At 54.6% G+C, this 23,415-nt stretch overlaps 2 protein-coding genes across 8 annotated transcripts; one reads left to right on the top strand and one right to left on the bottom strand.

The window, feature by feature from the left end:
* Positions 1–4,015: 4,015 nt before the first annotated feature.
* Positions 4,016–6,682, top strand: TMEM218 (transmembrane protein 218). Its single transcript, XM_056509585.1, has 3 exons — positions 4,016–4,124; positions 4,240–4,342; positions 6,138–6,682. Exons 1-3 carry the CDS (start codon positions 4,021–4,023, stop codon positions 6,270–6,272), a joined length of 342 nt encoding a protein of 113 aa, XP_056365560.1. The 5' UTR covers positions 4,016–4,020; the 3' UTR covers positions 6,273–6,682.
* A 4,710-nt stretch (positions 6,683–11,392) lies between these two features.
* SLC37A2 (solute carrier family 37 member 2) lies at positions 11,393–22,181 on the bottom strand. Of its 7 annotated transcripts, XM_056509607.1 has the most exons (20): positions 22,063–22,179; positions 19,938–20,019; positions 19,756–19,843; positions 19,323–19,401; positions 18,996–19,131; positions 18,574–18,650; positions 18,314–18,480; positions 17,897–17,934; positions 17,478–17,660; positions 17,256–17,346; positions 17,102–17,164; positions 16,565–16,650; positions 15,760–15,808; positions 15,423–15,496; positions 14,900–14,978; positions 13,318–13,415; positions 12,942–13,006; positions 12,637–12,685; positions 12,046–12,078; positions 11,393–11,631 (listed from the first exon to the last, which is right to left on the bottom strand). In XM_056509607.1, exons 1-18 carry the CDS (start codon positions 22,119–22,121, stop codon positions 12,643–12,645), a joined length of 1,557 nt encoding a protein of 518 aa, XP_056365582.1. In that variant the 5' UTR covers positions 22,122–22,179; the 3' UTR covers positions 11,393–11,631; positions 12,046–12,078; positions 12,637–12,642. The 7 variants fall into 7 exon arrangements, 6 of the variants coding, with proteins under 6 accessions (XP_056365582.1, XP_056365583.1, XP_056365585.1 ...); XR_008842121.1 differs by having other exon boundaries at positions 11,740–12,078; positions 12,637–13,006; positions 22,063–22,181; XM_056509608.1 differs by lacking the exon at positions 12,046–12,078.
* Between the last annotated feature and the right edge of the window lie 1,234 nt (positions 22,182–23,415).

Genomic DNA, 23,415 nt, shown 5'->3' with positions numbered 1-23,415 from the left:
GTGTCTGCCAATAAAGGCAGAAACTTCTCCTTGAGATGGAGAATGTAAACTCCCTCCCTCCAAATTATTATAGTTTTGAAATTAAGGGGCTCTCAGGCAAAGATATGGGAATTAGGAATAACAGTTCTTTACTAGGAAAATTAAAACAGAAATGCAGTATTACACAGAACAATCCCAACCCTGCCAGAGTCAGAATCCAAGCTGACACCCGTCAGTCAGTCAGGGTGTTGGCACAGTCCCATTCAATGGTGGCTGCATCCTCCTGCAGGGGCAGATGTGGTTCAGCTGGAGCAGTGCTCCTGGAGAAGGTGCAGTTTCCTCTGAAGCTCCAGGGATGATGTGGAAAGGTCTGGTTTTCCTCTGGAATCCAGTGGAAAGAAGGTGCCTTGGTGTCCAAAATGTCAGTTTTTATCTGGGTAGGAAAGGCTTGGCTCCTCCCCTGGCTGGAGCATCTCCCAGTGGGATGATGGAATTTTATCAGTCATGCCCTGGGACTCACTGGCCATTAACAGGAGATATCTCCTGGAGGGAGGATGGGCTGTGGGAAGATAAAGATGATTGCCCAGCTGGTTTAAAGATGGCCCATGAGCAGATAATATGTGCCAGGAGATCAGGGTCACTGTGACAGAATTCACATTTCTGATCACATCCTGTATTGCAACCCAAGACACTGGGCATGGTGGATTTGAAGGTTTTCACCCAAAAAAGGCTGTGTTGACCCAAACCCACCCTGTTTCCAGGGGCTGCTCCTCCCACAGAAGATCTTTGATCCACGTGATCCTGTCCTGCAGGCCTTGAAGGAAGGTGACCTCTCCATCCTCCTGTGCCAAGTTTAATTAGCCTCAGCACTAATTGCATCTCTCTGCCAAGCCCATTTCATCCATTGCCAGCCTCAGGATCTTTGTCACGCCTTTGCCAAGAAATGCCACAGTTCTCTGATCTCTTCCTTGGGAAAAACTATTTGCATTGATGGCACATCTTTCAAATCACTCCTTTTCCTTGGCAGGACAGCAGCACCCATCCACTGGAGAACATTGAATTATTTGTGTCCAAATAAATCCTTTGAATTGGGTTTTTTGGACCACAAGTATCCAACAGCATCTGTATGACTCTGCTTCTCCTTATGTAAAGCAGATTATTGCTTGTGAGCCTTGCCAGGAAGGGCTTTATGATACCTATATTATGGATATCAAACACATGGGAGCTGGAATTGATCATCACCACACCATTTGTCATCACTTTGATGTGCCCTGTCCCCAGCACAAGGGTTTGGGTGCAAATGCCACAGGGTGCAAATCGAAAGTCTTGGAGAAACCTGAATGTGTGACACCAAAATGTCCCTACATCAACAGTTATCCTGAAAAAAAAACCCACCATAAATATGAAGTTTCTCCTAGAGTCATGCAAACAACATAAAAATCCTCAATATTTGCAGCTCTCCCACGTTTTTAAATTTACCTTTTATATCCAGCATTGCCTTTCTCCCACTTTCTGCTACTTCTTTTTTTCCAAGTGCAATGCAAATCTGACACAAGCAATAAATAAAATTTTAAAAAAATTTAAAAAGCTAGAAGGACAAGTTATTTTAGGCCAGCATGAAATGATCCTTTGGCAATAAAATTGGATCTTTGCATTCAGCTGATGGGCTGATGGAGCAGTCTGCAAGGCAAATCCTCAGCAAGGCATTGCTGGGAGGAGGGATGTGTTTAGTGTGATGAACTTGTTGCAGATGGGTTGAAGAAACCTCTAGTGAAGGTTGTCCTTGGAAATATCACATCAATGGGGTTGGTTTTCCCAGGTGTCTTCTTGCAGTTCCTTCCCTCTGGATTTACCATTGTGCTCAGAGAAACCTGCAGCCTTGCTGGGATACCATGTGGGCTGGGCAAATAAATATTATTAAATATCACAAATATATATATGTAATTAAATGAATTAAATATTAAAGGAATAAATGTATAAGTATTTTGGAGGGTGTTGGGCTGCTGGGCATCATTTAAACTCCAAACTTGTGCTTGAGTTACCATCAGCCCTACTGCCATGGTGGGGTTAAAACCAACAATCAGCATGGCTCAGATCTGGCCACTGGATGTGCTTGCTGGGCTGTTTATTGCATTTATTCTTCAACTTCTGGACAAATATCTGGGCTGTGGTGTGGTCCACCAGGATCAATAGCTGGATAATTCAAGCTCTCTGCCTCAATGTCTTGAACTGGCTGGTACTGGCATCAAGAAAATACCAGGCAGCACCAAGACATGGAAAGGAGAAATAAAAACCCAGTCAATATGGGAAGAGGTTAACAAGGCCATTGGAAAAGCTGTGGGTAAGAGGTACAAGAGGAAAATAAGCAAAGGAAAAGCCTTATTGGCTGATGAATAAAACTTATCTCTTCTGGATGAAAAGCCAAAGGATGCAAAAAAATGGCAGAAGGAGAAGTTGAAATCCTGAAAAAGAAGAAATTTGGGGGTTTAGAATCTACCCGGTTTCAAAAAAATCCAAAGAAATGAGAAAACAGAAAAGCAAAGGGAGATTCCCAAACAACAGCAAATATTTAATTTCTTGTGTCCAACAGGAGCAGGAAGCACAGGGAACAACAGAAGAGAAGGAGAGGGAAAAGAAGGGCAGAGATGGACATCACCAAGGGATTGCAGAGGGGAAGAACCCTGCCTGGTGGGATTAACACAGAGCAGAGCAGGAGGGAGTTTGCCACCAAACACACGTTTTTAATATGTTGGCAGCCAGTTGCCACTCTGTGCCAAGTAAAGGCAGGTGTCAGAGACAGTTTGTGTTCTGCTTGCTGAAGCACTTTGTGTCATGCTGGCGACTCTGATTTCATCACAGGGAAAGGCAGGTCGCTGCTGCTCAGAATAATTAACCGCTGGTTTATTCCTCCCCTTGGAAGAAGCGACAGGAAACGCCCACTCAGGTGACATTTCATGGAGCCGAAGTATTGCAGACTTCAAGCAGTTCAGACAGAAAATATCAGAGTTTAGGATTTTTTTGGGTTGACTGGGAGGTGAGCCCAGAGTGCCTGGGGTTGGAACAAGATTGTCTTTAAAGGCCTTTCCAACCCAAATTATTATGAAATTCTGAGATTCTACGATAAAGTCACTCATCAAACCACACTGGTCTGGGTCTGATGGGCAAGATGTGATGGTGAAGAGACTGGATTTATAAACAGGCCGAAATACTTATTTTTAATGGAACTTCCTCTTGTCTTGATATCAGAAGATGCTTGTAGCATTGACAAATCTCCCTGGTTTGGCTTGGCTGCCCCAGACCCCCAGCACGGATGTTCCAAACCCCTGCTGTAGTCCCCATGTCCGCGTTACTGTATTAGCTAAATCTGCCTGGTTTTGGCCCGAAATATAATTGAGGGCGTGGACAGCTCAATTTTTAGGGTTTTGGGGTGAAAGTGTAGTCAGAGGGGCTCCCTGCAGTGGGGTGCGCAGGAGCTGGGTGGTGCCGGACGACGCGAGGTGACGAAGCACCGAGCGGGAGGGAAATTCCCGTTCCACCGGGAGCAGCTGCGAGCTGGGACGGGACGGGAGAGGCTGGAGCGGGATCCTGGGGATGCCAGGAGGGGCGGGGTGCAATAGGGACAGGGTCAGTAGGGCCGGGAGTCAGTAGGACTGAGACCGGGATGGAGATAGGATGGGATGGGGATGGGGATGGGGATGGGGATGGGGATGGGGATGGGGATGATGGGGATGGGGATGGGGATGGGGATGGGGATGGGATGGGATGGGATGGGGATGGGGATGGGGATCGGGGCTGGGATCGGGATCGCGCACTCGGATCCCGGGCGCGCCCCCGCCTCCGGCTCCGAGGGGGAAGCCCCGCCCACCCCTCCGCCCTCAGCCAATGGGAAGCGCCGAGCGAGCCCCAGGCGGGGCAGGGACAGCAGCGGCCGCGCCCCCGCCCTCCTCCCCTCAGCCAATAGACAGCGCGGAGCGCTCCGCGGGCGGCGCTGATTGGCCGGGGCGGCGCGGTTGCTAGGCAGAAGCGGCGGCGCGGGGCGGCATGGCGGGCGCGCTGGGCGTGGGGCCGGGGGTGCTGGCGCTGCTGGTGCTCTGGGCCATGGCGCTGCTGCTCGTGCTGGCGCTGGGGCGCGCCGGCCGCGCCCGGTGAGCGCGGGGACGGGGCGGGACTGGGCCCGGGGATCGCGGGGCTCGGGCCGGGCCCTGCCCGGGGATCGCGGGCTCGCCCCGCCGGCGCTGAGCTCGCCCCGCTCTCCCGCAGGGTCGCCGCGGTGCCGGTGGCGCTCGGAGCCGCCGCGCTCACGGCCGCGCTGCTGCTGTTCCCCCGGGAGGGCGAGAGCCCGGCCCCGGGCGGCGCTGAGGAGGTGAGGCGGGTGTGGGGCCGGGCGGGCGGTGCCCGGGATGGGCTGGAGGGCGGCGGCGGCCCCGGCTCCTGCCCCGGGCCCGGGATCGGCCTTTTCCGTGGGAATGGCCCCGATGGTCTTTGCTGGTCTCTGCAGCCCCGGGAATGGTTCTTTAACCCGGGGATGGTGCCCTGAGGCCCCGGGAGTGGCTTTTTCCTCAGGGATAGCCGCGGTGCCATCCCCGGTGCCACCCCCGGTTCCATCCCCGGTGCCATCCCCGGCGCCATCCCCGGTGCCATCCCCGGTTCCATCCCCGGCGCCACCCCCGGTGCCACCCCCGGTGCCATCCCCGGTGCCATCCCCGGTACCATCCCCGGTGCCATCCCCGGTGCCATCCCCGGTTCCATCCCCGGTTCCATCCCCGGCGCCACCCCCGGTTCCATCCCCGGTTCCATCCCCGGTTCCATCCCCGGTGCCACCCCCGGTGCCACCCCCGGTGCCATCCCCGGTTCCATCCCCGGTGCCATCCCCGGTGCCCGCGCTGCTTTTTGCTCTCCTGCCGCTCCGTCCCCAGCGATCTCCCGCTGGCACAGGCTGTGCCGCTCCTGGAGCCCGTAACTATGAATTTATCTGACTAAATTGCTGGTTTGTACACTGGTCCTATCCCGTGGGGCTCGGCTCCCCTTTGCACTCCAGCAGCCTCTGCTCCCTCTCTGCCATTCCCTCTCCTGATGGTTTCCCTCCAGTTCTGCAGCCTTTCACTTTTCCCTCGGCTCTGTTTCCAGACTAAAGCCCAGTAACAGCTCTTCAGCTCTCTTGTAGGTTCTTGCCGTGCTTGAGCATGAAGCCATCTGCATTGCCAGCCACAGGGATCTCCCCCAGATTTTGGATCAGGCTGTCTGAGCTGCCACCTTGAGCTCTCCCAGAGCTCTTTGGGCTTTGAATACACAAAGTTTTGTGCCCTTTCAGGTGCCGTTTCCTCTGTTCTATTATTAATGCATGTTAATTATTGCTCTGCTGCTTCTTGTTCTGTGTAAATCCCTACTAAAAGATACTTGTAATGTTCTTTTCTTCTCTCTGTGTCACATCTGACCTGCTCGTGTGAAGGTTAGGAGTGAGATGAAGGGCAGCCCAGTGAGTGTTTGTTGCCTGGGAGGCAAATGGAATTGGAAAGCTGATTTTTTTACGGATCTTCAATTGGACTGGACCTGCCCTGCCTATCAATAATACATGACCTGGGCTTTCTGCACCAAAACTCTGCTAATTGGCTAATTAAAAAGTGAAACGTGCAGAAGGAGCCGGCGCTTGGCTCACCAGAGACTCTCTGCAGGAGCACCAGGGCTGAGCTAATGCGATGGATAAAGCTGAGCTGGGGCTGAGCAGAGCTCTGGGGGGTGTGGGGAGCAGAGAGGGGATTTCATAAACAGCCTCCTCGCCATGGGCTTCTCTTTGTCTTGCCTAGCTACCATAGCTTTTTTTTTTTTTTAACTGTTATTTTTTTCTTTTCTCACTATCTCCCTTCTGAAAGAGAATTGGTTTGTGGCTGGGGAGAACTGCTTCAGGGTGTGACTGCTGTCTCTTCCCTGTGCTCAGTTCTGTGTGCTCCACATTAACATTCCCAGTAGCTTTTTGCAGGGATTCTTGTTCTCATTTGCCACACACTGTGCATCCCAGAGAGTGCCCATGCCAGGGATGAAAAGCAAGGGGAGAAATGTGGGGGAGGTTCTTTTTTCCAGGACGTGGTGAGCTCCCTCCAGGCTCCTGGAGCAGGCTGGGGCTGTGACGTGCTGGGATCTTTGTGTTTCTCTTCCTGCAGATTGTGGACACCTTCCTCATCGGCCGCTTCATCCTCCTGGCTGTGATGAGCCTGGTCTGCCTCGGGTGCCTGTTCCTCCTCCTGATTTACCACCTCATGGAGCCTGTGTATGCCAAGCCACTCCACAGCAGCTAGAGACAGCAGTCTGTGCAGAGAGATCCTGATTTCATGGCAGTGAAGCAGAAAGAGACACCAGGGAGCTGTTCTGGAGGTGACCATGAGCTCAGAACGAGCCAGTGAAGAAAGTAAAGTCTTTGCTTCATCTTAAAAAGCAAAGTTTGGTCTGAGCATGAGCCCCTTCCTCCCCAGGGAGTTCAAGCCTCTGCATCTGCAGAGGTGTGTGAACCTCTGAATCCTGCTCTCATTTACAGGAGAGCTGAGATTCAGGCACTTGGTGCTGCTCCTGATTCAGTGCATTGAACTGAACCGAGGTGGTTTGTTATTGTTACCCACAAGAGATGGTTTGTTATTGTTACCCACAAGAGATGGTTTGTTACTGCTCCTTTTTCACTGTGGTTTAATAAAAGTCTTTGAGAAATCCCCGACTCTGGCTTTATTTATTCCACAGGGATGTCACATTTGGCCACACTATGGTGACAGTGCCCATGAGAGCTGCCTTTTTCTGGGGCAGACTTGGGGATTTGAGGAAAAACAAACAAACAAACAAACAAACAAACATCAGTTTGTGGTTGTGGATTGTTTGGGATGGTCCCTTGGACTGGAAATCAGGGGCTTTGGAGTGGGGAGTGAAGAACATGCAAAGTGAAGGCAGAACCTGCTGAACTCCAACACATTCCCTGTCCCTCTTTACCCCTCTTGGGGGAGAAAACTCTCTATGTGCTGCAGGAGCAGCAATGGGGTCAAATCCCATTTTTATCCCTATTTTTGGATGGAGCCAGGGAGCAGTCTGCTGAAACCTTCAACCTGTGCTGAGATGAACCTGTAAGCTGTGCTCTCAGTGGCAGCAGTCTGTTTTCTCACATGAAATCTCAAAAGGCTTTTAAATTGCAGGAGAAAAGCATTTTTGGTGGCCTGAAGCATCCTGTAGCAGGGAAGAAGCCTTTGCCCTCCCTGCTGCACTGGTCACAGAGTGAGGGGGGCTCTGTTGTGGCTGATGCTCTCCAGCCCCACAGGGATGGAGCTGCTCAGCCTTCCACAGGTGAGCAGGCAGCAAGGGCAAAGCCAGTGAGACAGCCCTGAGCAGTGGTCAGGATCAATACAGCCAAAAACTTCAGGGCAGAAACTCTGATTTTTAATTTTTTTTTCCTGTTTTAGAGATTTTTAAAATTTTTTTATTTTGACCTGAAGACAGTAAATTAAAGACCAAACTGGCTTTTTCCAGCCCTGCCCTGACAGCTGTCAGTCACCAAGCAGAGCTTTCAGGACATGAAAGATTGATAAGGCAGAGCCAGTGGGCGTGGAGGTGATGCTTCCCCAGCAGAAAATGCCCCAGAGCACTGACTCAGTCAGCTAAAAAATGTAAGTACAGCCCCAAAAAAAGCAGAGAAGAGGCACTTCTGCTTTCCAAACTGCAGCCATGCTCAATCCCTTCCTGTCCTGATGCCCTGTCCAAGGGTTGAGGGAATGCTGAGTGTTTGTGCAACACGAGCACATTGGGGTCTCTTGGTGATTTTGATGTTATGCCTGAAACAAAATTCATATTTAATTCATCATCTTAATAATATTTAGGAACAGGGAGTTTGGCAGCTCCAGCTCTGTGCCTCCTGTGTTGTTGTGTCCCTGTTTGTAGGGTGATTTTGGGAGCCTCACTGAGGCCACAGAGACTTCAGTCCAATAAATGGAAGGGAAACCACAGCAAAAGCAGCTGGGGCACTAAAACCCCAACCCTAAAAGCAGAAATGTGAGACTTCTCCCCATGTTGCACTGTAATTAAACCCAAAGAAGGGCTTTTTCTGTCCCCTAAAACTGTCTGTGACTAAAATGAGTTGAAAGGCTGATAGTGCAGCAGTTATTTTGGGGAGAGCAGACAGCCATGCTCCAAGAGAGAGAGTAGCTCCTGCTCAAGGAGGCCATTTCAGCATTTTCCCAAAAAGCCCATTAAATGGAGAAAGAGCCTCATGTGCTCTCACCCCCACTGAGACATTCTGAGCTTCATCCTCATCCTTCACAACCCTTGGCAGTGGGGAGCAGCCAGCTGGATGAACTCAACTCTGTGTATTTATTTATTTTGGGGAGTTCTGCTCCTCCCCGCACAGGGGCTTTCCAAACGGTTCCTGTTTATTTTTGGAAGAGGAAAGACCACGTCAAGGAATTGGTATGAGCCAGAGCTGCTTCCCAACCAGCCCCAAATTGTGATTTTTTGCTTCTATCCCCATCCCAAAGCTCCAATTCCTGGAGGATAACCTTTTGCTGCCTCCATCCAGCAGCCTGACCCTTTATTTTGGAATTAATGTGCCACAGGAGGGCAGGTTTGTCTTAAACCCCAACCTCTCAGTTGCTGGTGAGGATTTTGGGACTTTGGAGGATTTATAGCCAATGAGCCCTGCTCCAGCCTAAACTCCAGCCTAAGCTCATCCAGCCTTGCACTTGCAGGATGAGAGAAGCAAATCTGCTGTGTCCCAAGGTGCAAGCCCCATGCAGGCAAAAAGTCAGGCTGAATCTCAGCACAAGAGAGCTGCTGTAAGATCCCATGTGTGCAGGATGAGGGCAGGCTGGCTGCTTTCAGGTCAGGGGGAAAACCAGCCCTTTTTTCCCTCTACATTCTCTGCCCTGTTCATCAGAAATGAGCAGGGATGCCCCTGCACCAGGATGCCAGTGCCCAGGTAGTGCCAGGCTCAGCAGCCTGAGGAGGGAGGGAGCAGTGCCAGAGCAGAGATGGAAGGAGCAGGAGTGTCTGCAGGGGAAACTCCTCTCCTTGATTTAAGGTCCTTGAACGACGGCAATTCCTCATGTCTCACGCTGCTCTCTGCTGGCACTTAATTACCCCCACTGGAAAAACTGCCCTCAGATTTCCACCTTGACTTTGCTGACTTCAGCTTCCCTGCTGCTGGATCCTGATTTGCCTTTGGCTGCTAATTAAAAAGCCCTTCAGCTTTTGCCAGCTGCTCCTTGCATAGGTAATTACAGACTGTGCCCCAGCCACCTCTTCACCTTCCCAGCAGACCAGCAGCATTCCTCCAAAATCTGAGCAGCCTCTTTTCCCAATCTGCCTCCTGGTGAATGGCAGTGCTGAGGGACTGTGGGGTCACTGATAGAAAATCCCAAATTCTGCACTTACCAATCTAAAGAGCCCTTTGGAGGTGGGATTTGTCCCATCTCAGGACAGAGGTGGACGTGTGTCCATGTCAGTGCCAAAGGGGCTCGTGGCAGAGGAAAAGCAGCAGCCCCTTGTCCAGCAGAGGAGGAACAAGGCAAGTTGTCTTCCAGGCTCCTCCCAGAGAAGCTCAGCTCCATTAAAACAGTTTTTTTGGCTTAGGCAAACCCAGGGGATCCCCTCTCTGCCTTCCCACTCACCCTTCAGTTCCAAAGCTCGGTGAGATCTGGAGTTTTCTTTGGCATTTGCCTCTTTATATTTTAAGTTTAAAACTGCCATGGGCTGTGTGCCCTTTCTCCTCACTCCTGGCAGCACAGCCAAGGCAGTTCAGACTTTCCAAACATAAGTGGGACACGGCCCAGACCTAAATTTGTCCTGGAAAAATTGTAAGCAGCTGAAAGAACATGCAGGAGGGGGAAAGGCAAAAAAAAAAAAAAAAAAAAAAAAAAAAAAAAAGGAAGAAAAGGGGGAAAAAAATCCCCAAACCAAAATACTGTTGCAATAAGCCCACATGTGTGTCACGACTTATGAGATTTTTTTGCTTGAAAATGTATTTTAAGGTGCCCCCTCCACAAGAGGATGGTCATTAATGTGAAAGCTCCACCACACATGCACTGACAGAGCCATTCCCAGCCAGTGGCCAGGGCACACTGCAGGGGCAGCTCTGCTGAGGACAGACCCTCTTGTGACACCTCTGCCTGTGGCTCTATCAAGGTTTAGCCCAGCAGGACTGATGTTTTCCTGGGAAAAACAGCAATTTGGGATTGTGGGTTTTTTTGCCTGCTCCATCATTTTTCCTGCTTTTTTTTCCCAAGGCCCATTGAGCATCATCAGTGAGGATGGAGGGGATCAAAGGCTGTGATTGTTTGGCCACCTCAAACCTGCAGCAGCCACTCTCCTGCTCCCCTGTGCCACTCCATCACCTTCAGAGGTTTACAGGGAGCTAGTCCAACTGGCCAGCAAGTTTCCTTCTTTTTTTCCCCCCACCCTTTTTTCCCTTTGCTGATGAAATCAGCACTTAATAAAATCACATCAGGCCCAGATGTTTTCTCCTCGGGTCAAGATCCAAGGAGGTGAAGTCAATTAGAGCTGCAATTTATCCCAGGAATACAGAGCCCCCAGCACCGGGCTCTGCTCTGGGCAGAGAGCTGGAGCCTGGCCAGGGACGATCCCCTGGGTGGAGAGGGGATGAAAACACCTCCCAGAGGATGCACTCACATCCCAGAGCATGAAAACACCTCCCAGGGACTGCAAACACATCCAGAGGACTACAGTCAAATCCCAGGAGATGCAGTCACATCCCAGGGGATGCAAACACCTCTCAGGGGATGCAAACACCTCTCAGGGGATGCACTCACATCCCAGGGGATGCAAACACATCCCGTGGCTTCCAAGCGCCCCTGCTCCGTGCACATCAAAGTCCCCCCCTCCTTTCCCCCCCCCGAGCACACAGCTGGCTGCACAGCTGGCCTGGCTTCAGTCAGTGACACCGTGGGGGTTCTGAGCCCCATCCCCTGCAGCGGCACCGCCTTCACCTCCCGGGGTCCCTCCTAATTAAGCACCGGACCGAGAGCAGGCAGAGCGTGTGAGCAGCTCACCGTGGTGTGGGGGTTGATGCACGTTCTTCTTTTGGAGCCAAACGGTGTGATTTTGGAATAGTAATAATCAGGAAAAACATTGGGTTTAGTCTTTTTTTTTTTTTTTTTTTTTTTGCAGTGGGATGAGTCAAGGAGTAAACCCAGCTTGATTTGGGCCCAGCCCAGGGATGTTCCCTGAGTAGAATAAGCAGTGCTTTGTTGGTGAGGCAGTGCCTGAAGTGATTTGGCATCACCGCCCTGATGCAGATCCTGGAACACCAAGCATCGGGATGGGGCAGGCTCACAAACAAGAGACTGCACACGGAGGAAAGCAGGAAGAGGGGTGTGACCACTGCCCCGAGACTTGGCTGAGCCCCATCAGGACACGGCAAGGAGTGGCCACGCAGGTTTTGCACCTTTTTATTAATAAAACGGCCGATGGTGAAGAACTGACCCAGCACACCGAGTGGCCGGGGCCCTTTGCCTCCCCCTGGCCCGGCTGGGCTGGACGCAGCCCCGGGCGGTGGGTGGGGGCTCCGCGGGCCGGGGCCGCAGCTCCGCCGAGCGCCCGCGCTCCGCCCGCCCCGCTCCGTGCGCCCCCGCCGCTCCTCCTGCGCCGGGCTGGGCTCAGAACTCCTTAAACCTGCGGGGACACAACCAGCGCTCAGGGCATCGTCCCGCGGCCGTGGGATCCGTGGACACTGCGGGGATGCCGGAGAGGAACGGGAGAACAGCGCTGCCCCATCCGCACCGCGAGGAGGAGAAGAGGCGCAAGGAGCAGATCCAGCCACTGTTTTGTCTCCGGCCAAAGCTGAAATGTCCCCAAAAATCCTACAGCGTTTGTGCCTCTCCTCTGCAAGCTGCTCCAAAGGCAGTCCCCAAAGCCCTCAGACATTGCAGCGCTGCCCCAGTCTGAGCCAGCTGCTCCCCCAGCAGAAACCGGGCACGGACGCTGCCAGCCCCGGGACAGGCATGGCCCTGACCAGCCCCGGCAGCAGAGAGCAGAGCCTGGCAGCCCTCCACCGGCACCGAAGGAGGAGCTTTGGGCTGCACTTACCGCAGCACGAGGCCCAGAATTTTGGTGTTTCACCTGCAAACACAAGATATAAGGGACGGGACGTTCGCAGGGGGCCGGGCTCTGGCAGCCCCACTGCCAGGAGGGGTGGTGGCCCCATCGCTGGATGTCACATGGGGATGTTGGTGGCAATCAGAGCCAGGCCAGTGCTGATTTGGGGGTTATTTACACTCGCTGCAGTGATTCACATACAGATTTGATTAGCCAGCCCCGGCTGTGTGCAATCAAGCTCAGTAGTACAGGTGGGCAAAGCCTGTAAATTCAGTTGTTTCAAGGGCATTAATCAATCCCGATCGATTTGGCATCTGGGCCAGTATGTCCTGAGTCAGCTGGACACAAGGATGCACTGCCCAGTCACGTCTCCTTCTTCCTCCTTCCTCCCACCCACCCATCCTCCTGCACTCTTCCCTGGCCATTGCAATTTGATCTTTTGATTCCCAAATCTTGATCTCAGCCCTAAATGATTGGGGGAGTGGCTATTTCTAGGCTGAGCCTGCAAAGTGAAACTCAGAATCAGAGCAGATCAAGCTTGTGTTTGCATTTAATCCTCAAGGCTCGAGTGAAGATACTTACACCGAGCTACTTCCCATCCATCACTGACTCTGTTAGCTGCACACTAGAGCTACAAAGACACAAGGACACTGTGTTTAGCACCCCAGGTGTCTTTTGATGGCTAAAAGCCCCCAGGTGCTGCCTTGGCTGGAGGTGGAAATGTCTCTGTGGCCACGGGAGCGAGAGGTGGGGCGGGCGGCCCCGCCATTCCCACGCGGAGATGCAGCAGCGACAGCAAGGGATAACAAACATCTTTCTGGAGCAGCACCAGCACTGTGTTTGGGCATGGTGGCACTGGAGGCTGCCCCAGGGAGGTCACTACATACCCTCTCTGCCTCGCCATGGGGCCACACCAGCCACGAGCCTCTTTGAGCACCACACGAGCCAGGAGCTGCAAGAGGAAGGGTGGGAGATCACTGCAGGGCTGGTGGCACTGCAGCCTCCAGCCTTGCCCTGAGTACTTCCATCACCAGGGGAGCAGCTCTTCCTAGCAAAGATCATATGAACTAAAGCTGTGCAAGGTGGAGGTTGTTGGGAAAAGCCAAGTGAAAGCAGAGGCTTGAAGTCAATACAGGCCTTTGCAGTTTGCCCTGTGCCTGGATGTCTTCTGAGAACCATCTGTGCCCTCCACCAGTGAGCAGGCAGCTAAAAGCCTGTGACACTGCAGGGTACAGAGAGGAGTCCTACCAAGCAGAGACTCACCAGACAAGCCAGGACATCAGCTGCTATCAACATGTAAAAGACATTATTCCAGCCCGTGGGAGAGATGAGCCCTGCGAGCAGCGGCCCCAGCGCAGCACCTGTGGGACCACATGAGCCATGGTACCCCCTGACTGAGGGGACCAGGACACTCAGCACCCCCTGATTGAGGGGACCAGGACACCCAGCACCCCCCTGATCACACACAAGGAGCCACCAGGACATCCAGCACCCCCTGATCACACACAAGGAGCCACCAGGACACCCAGCACCCCCCTGATCACACACAAGGAGCCACCAGGACATCCAGCACCCCCTGATCACACACAAGGGGGCACCAGGACACCCAGCACCCCCTGATCACACACAAGGGGGACCAGGACACCCAGTACCCCCTGATCACACACAAGGGGGACCAGGACACCCAGCACCCCCTGATCACACACAAGGGGGACCAGGACACCCAGTACCCCCTGATCACACACAAGGGGCACCAGGACACCCAGCACCCCCTGATCACACGTGAGAGGGGACCAGGACACCCAGCACCCCCTGATCACACACAAGGGGGCACCAGGACACCCAGCACCCCCTGGTCACACACAAGGGGGACCAGGACACCCAGCACCCCCTGATCACACACAAGGAGCCACCAGGACACCCAGCACCCCCTGATCACACACAAGGGGGCACCAGGACACCCAGCACCCCCTGGTCACACACAAGGGGGACCAGGACACCCAGCACCCCCTGATCACACACAAGGAGCCACCAGGACACCCAGCACCCCCTGATCACACACAAGGAGCCACCAGGACACCCAGCACCCCCTGATCACACACAAGGGGGCACCAGGACACCCAGCACCCCCTGGTCACACACAAGGGGGACCAGGACACCCAGCACCCCCTGATTACATACAAGGGGGAACCAGGACACCCAGCACGCCCTGGTCACACACAAGGGGGGACCAGGACACCCAGCACCCCCTGATCACACATGAGAGGGGACCAGGACACCCAGCACCCCCTGATCACACACAAGGGGCACCAGGACACCCAGCACCCCCTGATCACACACAAGGGGCACCAGGACACCCAGCACCCCCTGATCACACACAAGGGGGACCAGGACACCCAGCACCCCCTGATCACACACAAGGGGCACCAGGACACCCAGCACCCCCTGATCACACACAAGGGGGACCAGGACACCCAGCACCCCCTGATCACACACAAGGAGCCACCAGGACACCCAGCACCCCCTGATCACACACAAGGGGGCACCAGGACACCCAGCACCCCCTGATTGAGGGGACCAGGACACCCAACACCCCCCGATCACATACAAGGGGGCACCAGGACACCCAGCACCCCCTGATCACACACAAGGGGCACCAGGACATCCAGCACCCCCTGATCACACACAAGGGGGACCAGGACACCCAGCACCCCCTGATCACACACAAGGAGCCACCAGGACACCCAGCACCCCCTGATCACACACAAGGGGGACCAGGACACCCAGCACCCCCTGATCACACACAAGGGGCACCAGGACACCCAGCACCCCCAGCCATACACACCAACAGATCCCGTGCCGTCGATGATGGCCGTGACAGTCGAAAGGGCTTTGGCATTTCCTTTGAGAGATTCATGGGTGCCCTGCAAGGATAAAACAAAAGGAGCAAAAGGAGCTTGGGGTGCACAGCCAGCATATCCCAGAGTGAGGCCAATGTCCCAGCAATTTCCTTGTGTCAGACCCAGCCATGGACAGAAAGACCAAACTCAAATGCTGCCTGCAACAAAACCATGGCAAAAAAACTGGATTGCCAACAGTGGGCAGAAATTCCCAGGGGATCTGCCACCAAATAGTTCCACTCTGCTTGTGTTCAGAGGGAGATGCAGCAAAGCTGAAACACAGTCTTGTGGCCAAGGTGAAAAAGCAACAGGAAAACCCCTGTGTTTAAGGGAGGGTGTGGAGCACAGCAGCAGGTGTGACAGCTCAAAGGTAAAATGGAAAAATCCCAGCAGAGCATCCCCCTGGGAAAGAGGGAACAGGCTGTGGGTGTGCCAGGCAGTGTGGCAGGGTCTGAGTGCACCTCTTACCAAATCTGCTGACACTGCTGTCGTGATGAGAGCGTAGGGCCCGTTCACCAGAGCACCACAGACAATCAGCATGGCTGCAGAGGGAAGAGATGAAATCTTTAGGTGCAGGGAGCAGCAGGACATGGGATCCACCATCCCCAGCCCCTGTGTGGACACTGCTGCCCCATCTGCTGTGCATCTCCATTTTCCCATGAAGATCCCACCCAGCAGGCAGTGACATTCATCCAGCACCACCCTCCCCCTGAGCCTGGCTCAAGAGCAGGAATGAGGGCAGGTGAACCCACAGTGTCTTCCTTTGCCACCTCAGTGACAGAGCTGGCTGCACCAAGCTCCTCACCTATTGATGTGCCAATGCCATTCTGACCCACATGGTTATACAGGAACAGCTGGAAAAGAGACACAAGGTGAACCAGTTATGGCTACTCCAGCTGTTTTACCAAGCAGCACCCTGGGGATGGGATGGAGAATGTGGGGACCTGAATTACTGGGATGGGGGTCTGACTGCACCCCTGACCTCTGCATCCCACTGCCATGATGAAATACCTGGCAGCTGGCAAACAGAGCTGCTGCCACAATTTATGGCCAGTGAGGCTCTGCAACCAGACATAATTTGCCCCAATGATGCTCTTGGGGCCAAGGATGTGATGCAGCCCCTCTGCTTCCCAGCGTGTGCCAGCTCCTTCAGCTCCCATCCCAGAGCCAGCCAGGATTGGATTACAGCTAATTAGCCATGTTGTGGAAGCAAAGCCAAATGAGGTCTGTGCAGGTGTTTGGGAAGGATGTCCAAGCCAAACTCCAGCAGAGCATGAGGCTGTTGGCATGGGGGCTTTGGGATGAAAATCAAAGAGACAAAAGCTGGACCAGCTCGGTGGGACCCCAGAGGCTTTCAGCAGAGTTATGGCAGGATGGAAAAACCTACAGGGCTTTTTTAATTGTCAAGGTCTCTGCAATCCCTTCCCAGCCCCTAGAGCTGGACATCCTTCCTGGGAACCTCTGGGCACGTGAATCAATGCCAGCTCTCCCTCAGCCCAGCGCGTGACCAGCTCATCCCGGGCGCTCAGGGGAGGAAGGCAGCTGTGACTCAAAGGAGCCAGAGCAGAGCAAACCCTCGTGATGGGGCTCTGGGCCTCGTGACAGCTCACCATGGGGGCAGCCACCACCAGCATCACGCAGCACGTGGTGGCCCTGCCGCCTGTGTAGTCAGAGATGAGGCCAGCGAAGATCCCCCCTGGGAGAGAGAGCCACAGGTGTCATCACACCACCCCACAGGCACAGCTTCACCCTGGCTCAGCCCAAAATCCAACGTGATGCTCTTTCATCCCACATCTTCTGACCAGTATGCCCCCAAGGTTAAACATAACAACATGAGAGTGAAGAGCTTTGACTTATCCCTTCCTCCCTGCAGATGGTTTCTCAGCACTTCCATGCTTGCAAACTATATGAAAAGGAGTGCCTGAGCAAGCAAGACCTGGGGAAACAGGCTGTGATGGTCATCAAAACAAATGGATGCCAAAATAAAATAAAATTGAGGGGTGTTTGCTGCCTGCTGAGTGCTGTGAACACTGAATAAACCTCCCAGGGTAAAGAGATGGTGTTGTCTGTGGGGGGGACCAGACAATTGTCTGGATTGTCCCTAAATCACCCCTGATCCACCCCTCCATCCCGGTATGCTGACAAACCTAAAATGCCCCCGACATCAAAGAGGGTGGAGAGGTCCCCAGCTTCCTTGGCACCAAAATGAGCTGTGAGGGAGAACAGAGAAGAGAAGAGCAGAGGGGTGAGGAGATGCTGCCCTTGCAAGGCTCCTCCCACCTCGCTGTCCCCAGAACTCACCCACGTTGACAATGTAGAGGGGCAGCCAGTACAGGAAGGTGTAGCTCACCAGCTTGGCAAAGAGCAGGCACAGGGAGAATTCCACCACACCCTGGGAGGAGAGGAGGGGACATCAGAGGAGCCTCCTTCCCCAAACCTCCTCTGGATGGTTTTTCCCATTTTCTGCCCTGTGGATGCTCTGAGCTGCTCTGGCTTTGCTCTTTCCCCCATCCCAGCACTCACAGGTATCCGAAGTGCCCCAAGGAAGCTGATGGCTTCAGGCTCCTCAGCTGGCTCCTTGGGGCTGCTGGAGTGGTGATCCACACTGCTCTGGCCTGAGAGGCTGAGTGGGCCCTCATTGGAGGTGACTGCTTCAGGATCCTTCTCACTGGTGGTCACTCCCCCAGGATCCTCATCACAGGCAGTCTAAAATCAAGCCAAAATCAGCAGATGTGGCTCTCGTGGCTGGAGGAGGCTGAAACATTGGCTCTGCTGCTGGGGTGTGACCCAGAGGATGCTCAGTGGAAGAGCAACAACCACCCCCTGTGACAGCTGAACATTGCTCTAATTCCTGCTGTTACAACCTGATGACCCAGTTGTTTCACTGTGCCCTGAGTGACACCCAGCCCAGGACAGGCCCCTTGGGAACCAGCACAACTCACATGATGCAGAGGTGGACTGCAGTCAACATCCTCAGGGTCTGCAGGGACAAAGAACACCCTGTGAGGAGAGCCTGGACCAACCCCACTCCACCTGCTCTCCCTCCAGCATCCCACAGGGGCTGGGACCCCCAGATCTAGGCTGCATCTCTGGGTACCCTCTTCCCTAGTAAAAACCCAAAGGACTTCCCTGACATTTCCTAGAAAGACAGGCTCAGAGGAGTGTCTGGTACAGGGGATGAGCCTGCCTGGACAGCCCCAATGATGCTGAGCATCCCCTTGGCAGTCAGATCCACATCCCTGCTAGCCACGGGTTTGAAATAAGTATTTGGTATTGCCAAAAATGCTTAGAGATGGCCGAGTTGGAAAATTGTACACATTACACACGTTATCTACTGTGCCCAAGATCACAACACTCACACTCCACGAGGAAGAAGAAGCAGATGATGCCCACAGCAGTGATGATGATGCCAGGCACAACAAAGGACAGGCCCCAGGCAGAGGAAACCCAGGCACCAGCGATGAGCGACCCTAAGATGTTGCCAACGGAGGTGTGGGAGTTCCAGATGCCCATGATCAAACCTCTCCTGAGGGGACACAGCCGGGTCAGTGGCACTGGGGTGGCTGCCAGGGCCAACAGGGACCAGGACTGGCACGGGGCACGTGGGAGACAAACTCACTTTCCTTTGCCAAACCAGTTTCCAACGCATGCCACGACAGCAGGCCAGCCAGTCGTCTGCACCAGCCCGTTGCAGACCTGGCGAGAGATGGGGAGCATCAGCCACGGCGCAGCCCCTGCAACTGGGCTGGAAAACAGCCGCCCCTACTCTAAAGCTGCTAAGAAAACACCTGGTTTGTTTGGATTTTTCCCTGCTGGGACAATCCTGGCTCCCATGGCTGAGCTGGGAGTGGCTGGTGCTGCCAGAGCAGCTGCCTGCACTGCTCACAGACGGGCACGCCCGCGGTTTCGGCGCCCACGCCACGCACAGCCAGCTCTGGAAACGCTCAGTGCTGCCCTGCTCGGAAACTGGGCCACCCCACACCCAAAAAATTGGATGAGGCCACGGGGATAAAGCCTGGGGCATCCTCCAGCACAACACACCTGCACAATGATGAAGTACCAGAGGACGTGGATGTCCCAGAAGTAGCCGAGGCCAAAGAGGGAGGTGAAGAGCCCGCTCAGCACCATTCCCCCCGACAGGTAGTAGCGCAGAGGGAGGCGCTCCCCAAAAATGCCACTGCAGAGAGGGGAGAGCACGACAGAAGCTGTCACAGGCGATGCCAGCAATGGGCATTACCACACTGAGCCAGTACCTGGATCCTGAGCGGATCCCTGGCTGCTTTCCTGCCAGCATGACCCCATCCCAAAGGAAACCAGCTCCTGCCAGGCTGGTGCCAACTGGTAAATGGAGGAAAAGGCCCGGGGTACCTGATGAACATCCCAATGGCATAGGCCACCAGGAAGGCATTATCCAGCGCCCCAAAAAGTTCCTTGTAGTTGTCCCCATCTGGAAAACAAATATTAGGGCCAGCTCAGCCTGGCCCCCATCTTGTGTCCCCTCCCCGTGGCTGCTGGCTCAGCCTTGTCCCCCATTCCCACAAGCCTGGTGTCCATGGGGACTATGGGGGCATGGCCAGGTGCCATCAGCACTGGGACCTCGTCCTGGCCTGGATTTCACCTCCCACTGCTGCCCTTCAGCCCGGGGCATGGGACACAGTTCATCAATTAATTACCTCCGGAAGCTTAATAAGCAGCTGGCCACCTGCCAAACCCTGGCCACGACCTGGTTTCAGGGAATGGGGGAGCCCAGCTTGGCTGCCACAAGTGTGGGTTTTGGAGAGCCTGGGGGGCTCAGCCTTACCAAAGGGGGCCCAGCTGCACCATGTGGTGCTGTTGGAGTCATTGTGGGGGTTTGGGCCCAAGGCTGAGCAGTTGGGGTGCAGCTGGCTCTGCAGAGAGAGAGAGAGGGGGTGAAATCGAGGTGCTGTCACACCCCCTCCCCATGTGCCCTCTCCAGGCTCCCTGGCCCCAGGCTGGGCTCACCTTGACGATGCTGATGGGTTTTCGGGAGAGGTGGTAGCTGGTGTAGGAGAGGAAGGTCAGCACCAGAGTCAGTCCCCGATAGCTGTGAGAGGAAGGAAGTGCAAAGGTCAGGGACTGTGGGACAGCACCCAATGGGACCCTTCTACTGCATAGGTGACCTGAACCAGCTCAGCTGAGCTGGTCAGGGAGCAGACCCCCCCAAAAATCCCAGGATGTGACTTTGAAAGATCAGCTGAGTTTTGAGGAGAGCATCAAGCAGTGTTTCCACCTCCTCAAGCAGTTCCATTGCACCAAAACACGGGGTGAGCAAGTGCCTTCCTGGTGTCACGAGTGGAAACTGTGCTGATTCATCATCACTCCCAGGGTTAATCAAAGATAAGCAGGAAAAAAAAAGCAGGGGGCAATACCAGCTCCCCTTCCTCCATCAAAACCCCTCCATCCATTCTCTTTGCTTGGACTAAATGCAGGGAAGTGGGGGAGTCTGGGCTCAGGAAATGGGGATTCTGTACCCATCAGAGCTGACAGATAAATCTTGGAGAATCCCAAAAAGGATCTAGCACTCTCTGGAGCAAGATGAGTATCTCTGAAGGAGCTATCCTGCCTTCAGGAAGGGTTTTATGGCAGCACAGGGATGCAAGTGGTCAGGGGCAGCTGCAGCACAGACATGTCACAGGGCTTCTCCAGGTTTAGAAAAAAAAAAACAACTTTTTTTTTTGTGGTTTTGGCCCATTCTGCTCCTCTTTGCAGTTTCACTTCTCCCTGGAGCTGCAGCAATGACAGATGCCCTGCAAATCCAGGACAACTTCCTGTGCTGTGGGGCCAGCTCCAAGGCTGCACTGTGGCTGAGAAACTGCTGCTTCCAACCTCAAAAAATGAATAAATCACCCAAAATCACTGCTAGTGACTGCAGGGCTGATCCAAGAGGAGCAGAGAGGCCACGGTACAAAAAGGGAAGATAAAATTCATATGCAGTGCCCCCACTGAGCCAGACACTTGGGTGTTGGGTTTTTCTTTTTTGTTCTGGAAGGGAAAATTCCAGCAGATGGAAAAGCAGGGGGAGTGTCTGGCAATGGGCTTCCAAAAAATTCAAATATTAATTGAAATTATATGAGCAGCAGTCCCATCACCCCATCAAAAGAGAAGGCAGCAGGGGAGGTCTCTGTGTTGGCCACATCCCACTGAATTTGGAGTGAGGGTCTGAGACATCTGGAGGCTGGTGGGTGCTGCTGCCCATCTCGAGGTTCCCCCTCCCCAGGCCGAGTCCAAAGCCCTGGGCTGCAGTCGGTGTGGGCTGATCCCATCTCACAGTGGCTCCAGTGCCTGAGGGCAATGCTGGACCCTGGGGGAGTGACCCCTAATCCATGTCCCCACCCCAGGTCCCGTTCCTGTCCCAGTGGCAGTCCCCAGACAAGTGGTCTCCAGTCTGGTGCTGGTCCCAGTGCTGGTCCGGGGTCAGTCTCCATCCCAGAGCCAGTCCCAGCTTCAATCCTGGTTCCACCTCCAGGGATTGCCAGTCCCCAGGGGAACGACATCCCCTCCTCCCTAACCCAGGGCTGATCCCTGCACCAGTTCTGGTCCCATCCTGCTGTCGGCTCCTGTCTCCAGGGCCAGTCCAGGAAAGAGTGAGGTCCTTCCCACAGCCTGTCCCAGTCCCGGTGCCGATCCCCTCCCTGCCCGATGTCAGTCCCTATCCCAGTCCCAGTCCCAGTCCCGATCTCAGCGCTGGTCCCTGTGTCCAGTTCCAGTCCCGATCCCGGTCCCTATGCCCAGCCCCAGTCCCGATCTCGGCGCTGGTCCATGTGTCCAGTTCCAGTCTCAATCCCTGTCCCTATGTCCAGTTCCAGTCCCTATGCCCAGTGCCGGCCCCTATGCCCAGTTCCAGTCCCTATGCACAGTGTCGGTCCCGATCCCGGTGTCGGTCCCTATCCCAGTTCCAGTCTCGCTCCCGGTCCTTATGTCCAGTTCCAGCCCCGATCCCGGTGCCGATCCCGCTCCTGGTGCCGGTCCCTATGCCCAGTTCCAGTCCCGAACACGATCCCGATCCCTGTCCCAGTTCCAGTCTCGATCCCGGTCCCGGTGCCGGTCCCTGTCCCAGCCCCGATCCCGGTTCCCCGATCCCGCTCACCGGCTGTCCCGGGGCAGGGCTCGGAGCAGGCGGACCCCGGGGGCGAGCGCTGCCCTCATGGCGAGCGGCGGCGGCTCTCGGGCCCCCCCGGCTCCTTTTCACCGCCCCCGGGCCGCCGCTCCCGCCCCGCCGGCCCCGGTCCCGCCCCGGCCCTGCCCGGCACAGCCCCGGCTCCCCGGCCGCCAGGGGCGAGCCGGGCTGGCCTCGCTCCCTCTGGAACAAAAACCCCCTTCAAACCCGGCCGGAGCGAGGGAACAGCGGCGCTGGGCAGCGGCACAGCCCCGAAAGGACCGACCAGCCCTTTTCATATCCCCTCAGGGCCCTGTGAGCTTCCCCAGGTGCTGTATTTTCCAGCAGAAAAAAAAACTGGATTTAACTTTTCCACTCGCACTCCCAGCAACCCCCGAACAGGCTTCACTGCCCTGATGGTGACCGAACAGCCCCAGACATGCCTCGGGGTATGACGAGCCGTGAACTGTTTATAGTGAATAATGTTATTGTACCTAAAGCCAGGGATTCCAGGAGTCCTTCTCTCCCCCCACCTCCTTTCAAAGTATCCCATTTATCTTGCTAGCAGCAGATTGAGGATGAGGAGCAGCAACTTTATTTATTCCTTTAACTAAGCCCCTTTTAGGATCACTCCAGAGAGGTGGAACAGGGATCCCCAGGGCCTGAACAAGTTCCTTGGGGACTTGCCAAGTAACTGCTTGTCCTCAGCTGCCCGAGAGCTGAAATCAGTTACAAAAAACCCATTTGCAGCTTTAGCCCTTTGCTTCCTTGCCCCCTCACAGGACACATCCTGCCCTTTCCAAACCCACTCCAACACCCTGAATTAGGGCTGCAGCACCTTCCCCTGACGCAAGTGGATGTTTATTAACAGCATCAGTGACCACGGATCCCTCAGTGAATGATTCTCCAAGGGGAACTGAGGAGCAGTTCCTGCTCTGTGCCACCTCTGGACCAGGGGTGGGTTTGCTTTGTGCCCAATGGGATGGCAACAGGGAAAAGAAATGATCCGGCACGCTCGGCCACCCATCCTTCCTGCTGTGGTTAATATTGGAGAGGGCGGCCAGCAAGGACTAAATATTAATGACAGGGTAAGGAGTAACCTCTGCCCAGGACCACAGGCAGCTTTGGGAAAACCCATCTTGCTCCAGTCACTCCTGCAAAGGCCTGCAGATTTTTTTACTAGAAAAATACTCCTTCCTTTCAGGACCAAAGTAAAGGCTATGGGAGCCTGGGTGAGGTACAAAGCTGTTTGGGTTTTACTGGAAGAGAGGTCCTCACATAGAAAAGGAGGAGGGAACAATAAATATCTGGCTCTGGAAGGTGATCCAAATGGCAGGGGCTGGC

This window comes from Oenanthe melanoleuca, chromosome 24 (assembly GCF_029582105.1).
Source record: "Oenanthe melanoleuca isolate GR-GAL-2019-014 chromosome 24, OMel1.0, whole genome shotgun sequence".
In the NCBI taxonomy this organism is placed as follows: domain Eukaryota; kingdom Metazoa; phylum Chordata; class Aves; order Passeriformes; family Muscicapidae; genus Oenanthe; species Oenanthe melanoleuca.
The sequence above is the reverse complement of the archived record's forward strand: the minus strand, read 5'-3'. Positions and strand labels throughout refer to the sequence as shown.

Bases quoted from the DNA above. Each gene is read 5' to 3' on its own strand.
- SLC37A2 (XM_056509604.1), bottom strand. From the start codon at position 22,121: ATGAGGGCAGCGCTCGCCCCCGGGGTCCGCCTGCTCCGAGCCCTGCCC. The intron at 19,402-19,755 runs GTAAGGCTGAGC...TTTGTTTTCCAG, and splicing joins GTGCAGCTGGGCCCCCTTTG to ATGGGGACAACTACAAGGAA. The intron at 15,809-16,564 runs GTGAGCTGTCAC...TCTCTTTTCCAG, and splicing joins TGGTGGTGGCTGCCCCCATG to CTGTTCCTGTATAACCATGT.
- TMEM218 (XM_056509585.1), top strand. From the start codon at position 4,021: ATGGCGGGCGCGCTGGGCGTGGGGCCGGGGGTGCTGGCGCTGCTGGTG. The intron at 4,125-4,239 runs GTGAGCGCGGGG...GCTCTCCCGCAG, and splicing joins GGGCGCGCCGGCCGCGCCCG to GGTCGCCGCGGTGCCGGTGG. The intron at 4,343-6,137 runs GTGAGGCGGGTG...CTCTTCCTGCAG, and splicing joins CCCCGGGCGGCGCTGAGGAG to ATTGTGGACACCTTCCTCAT.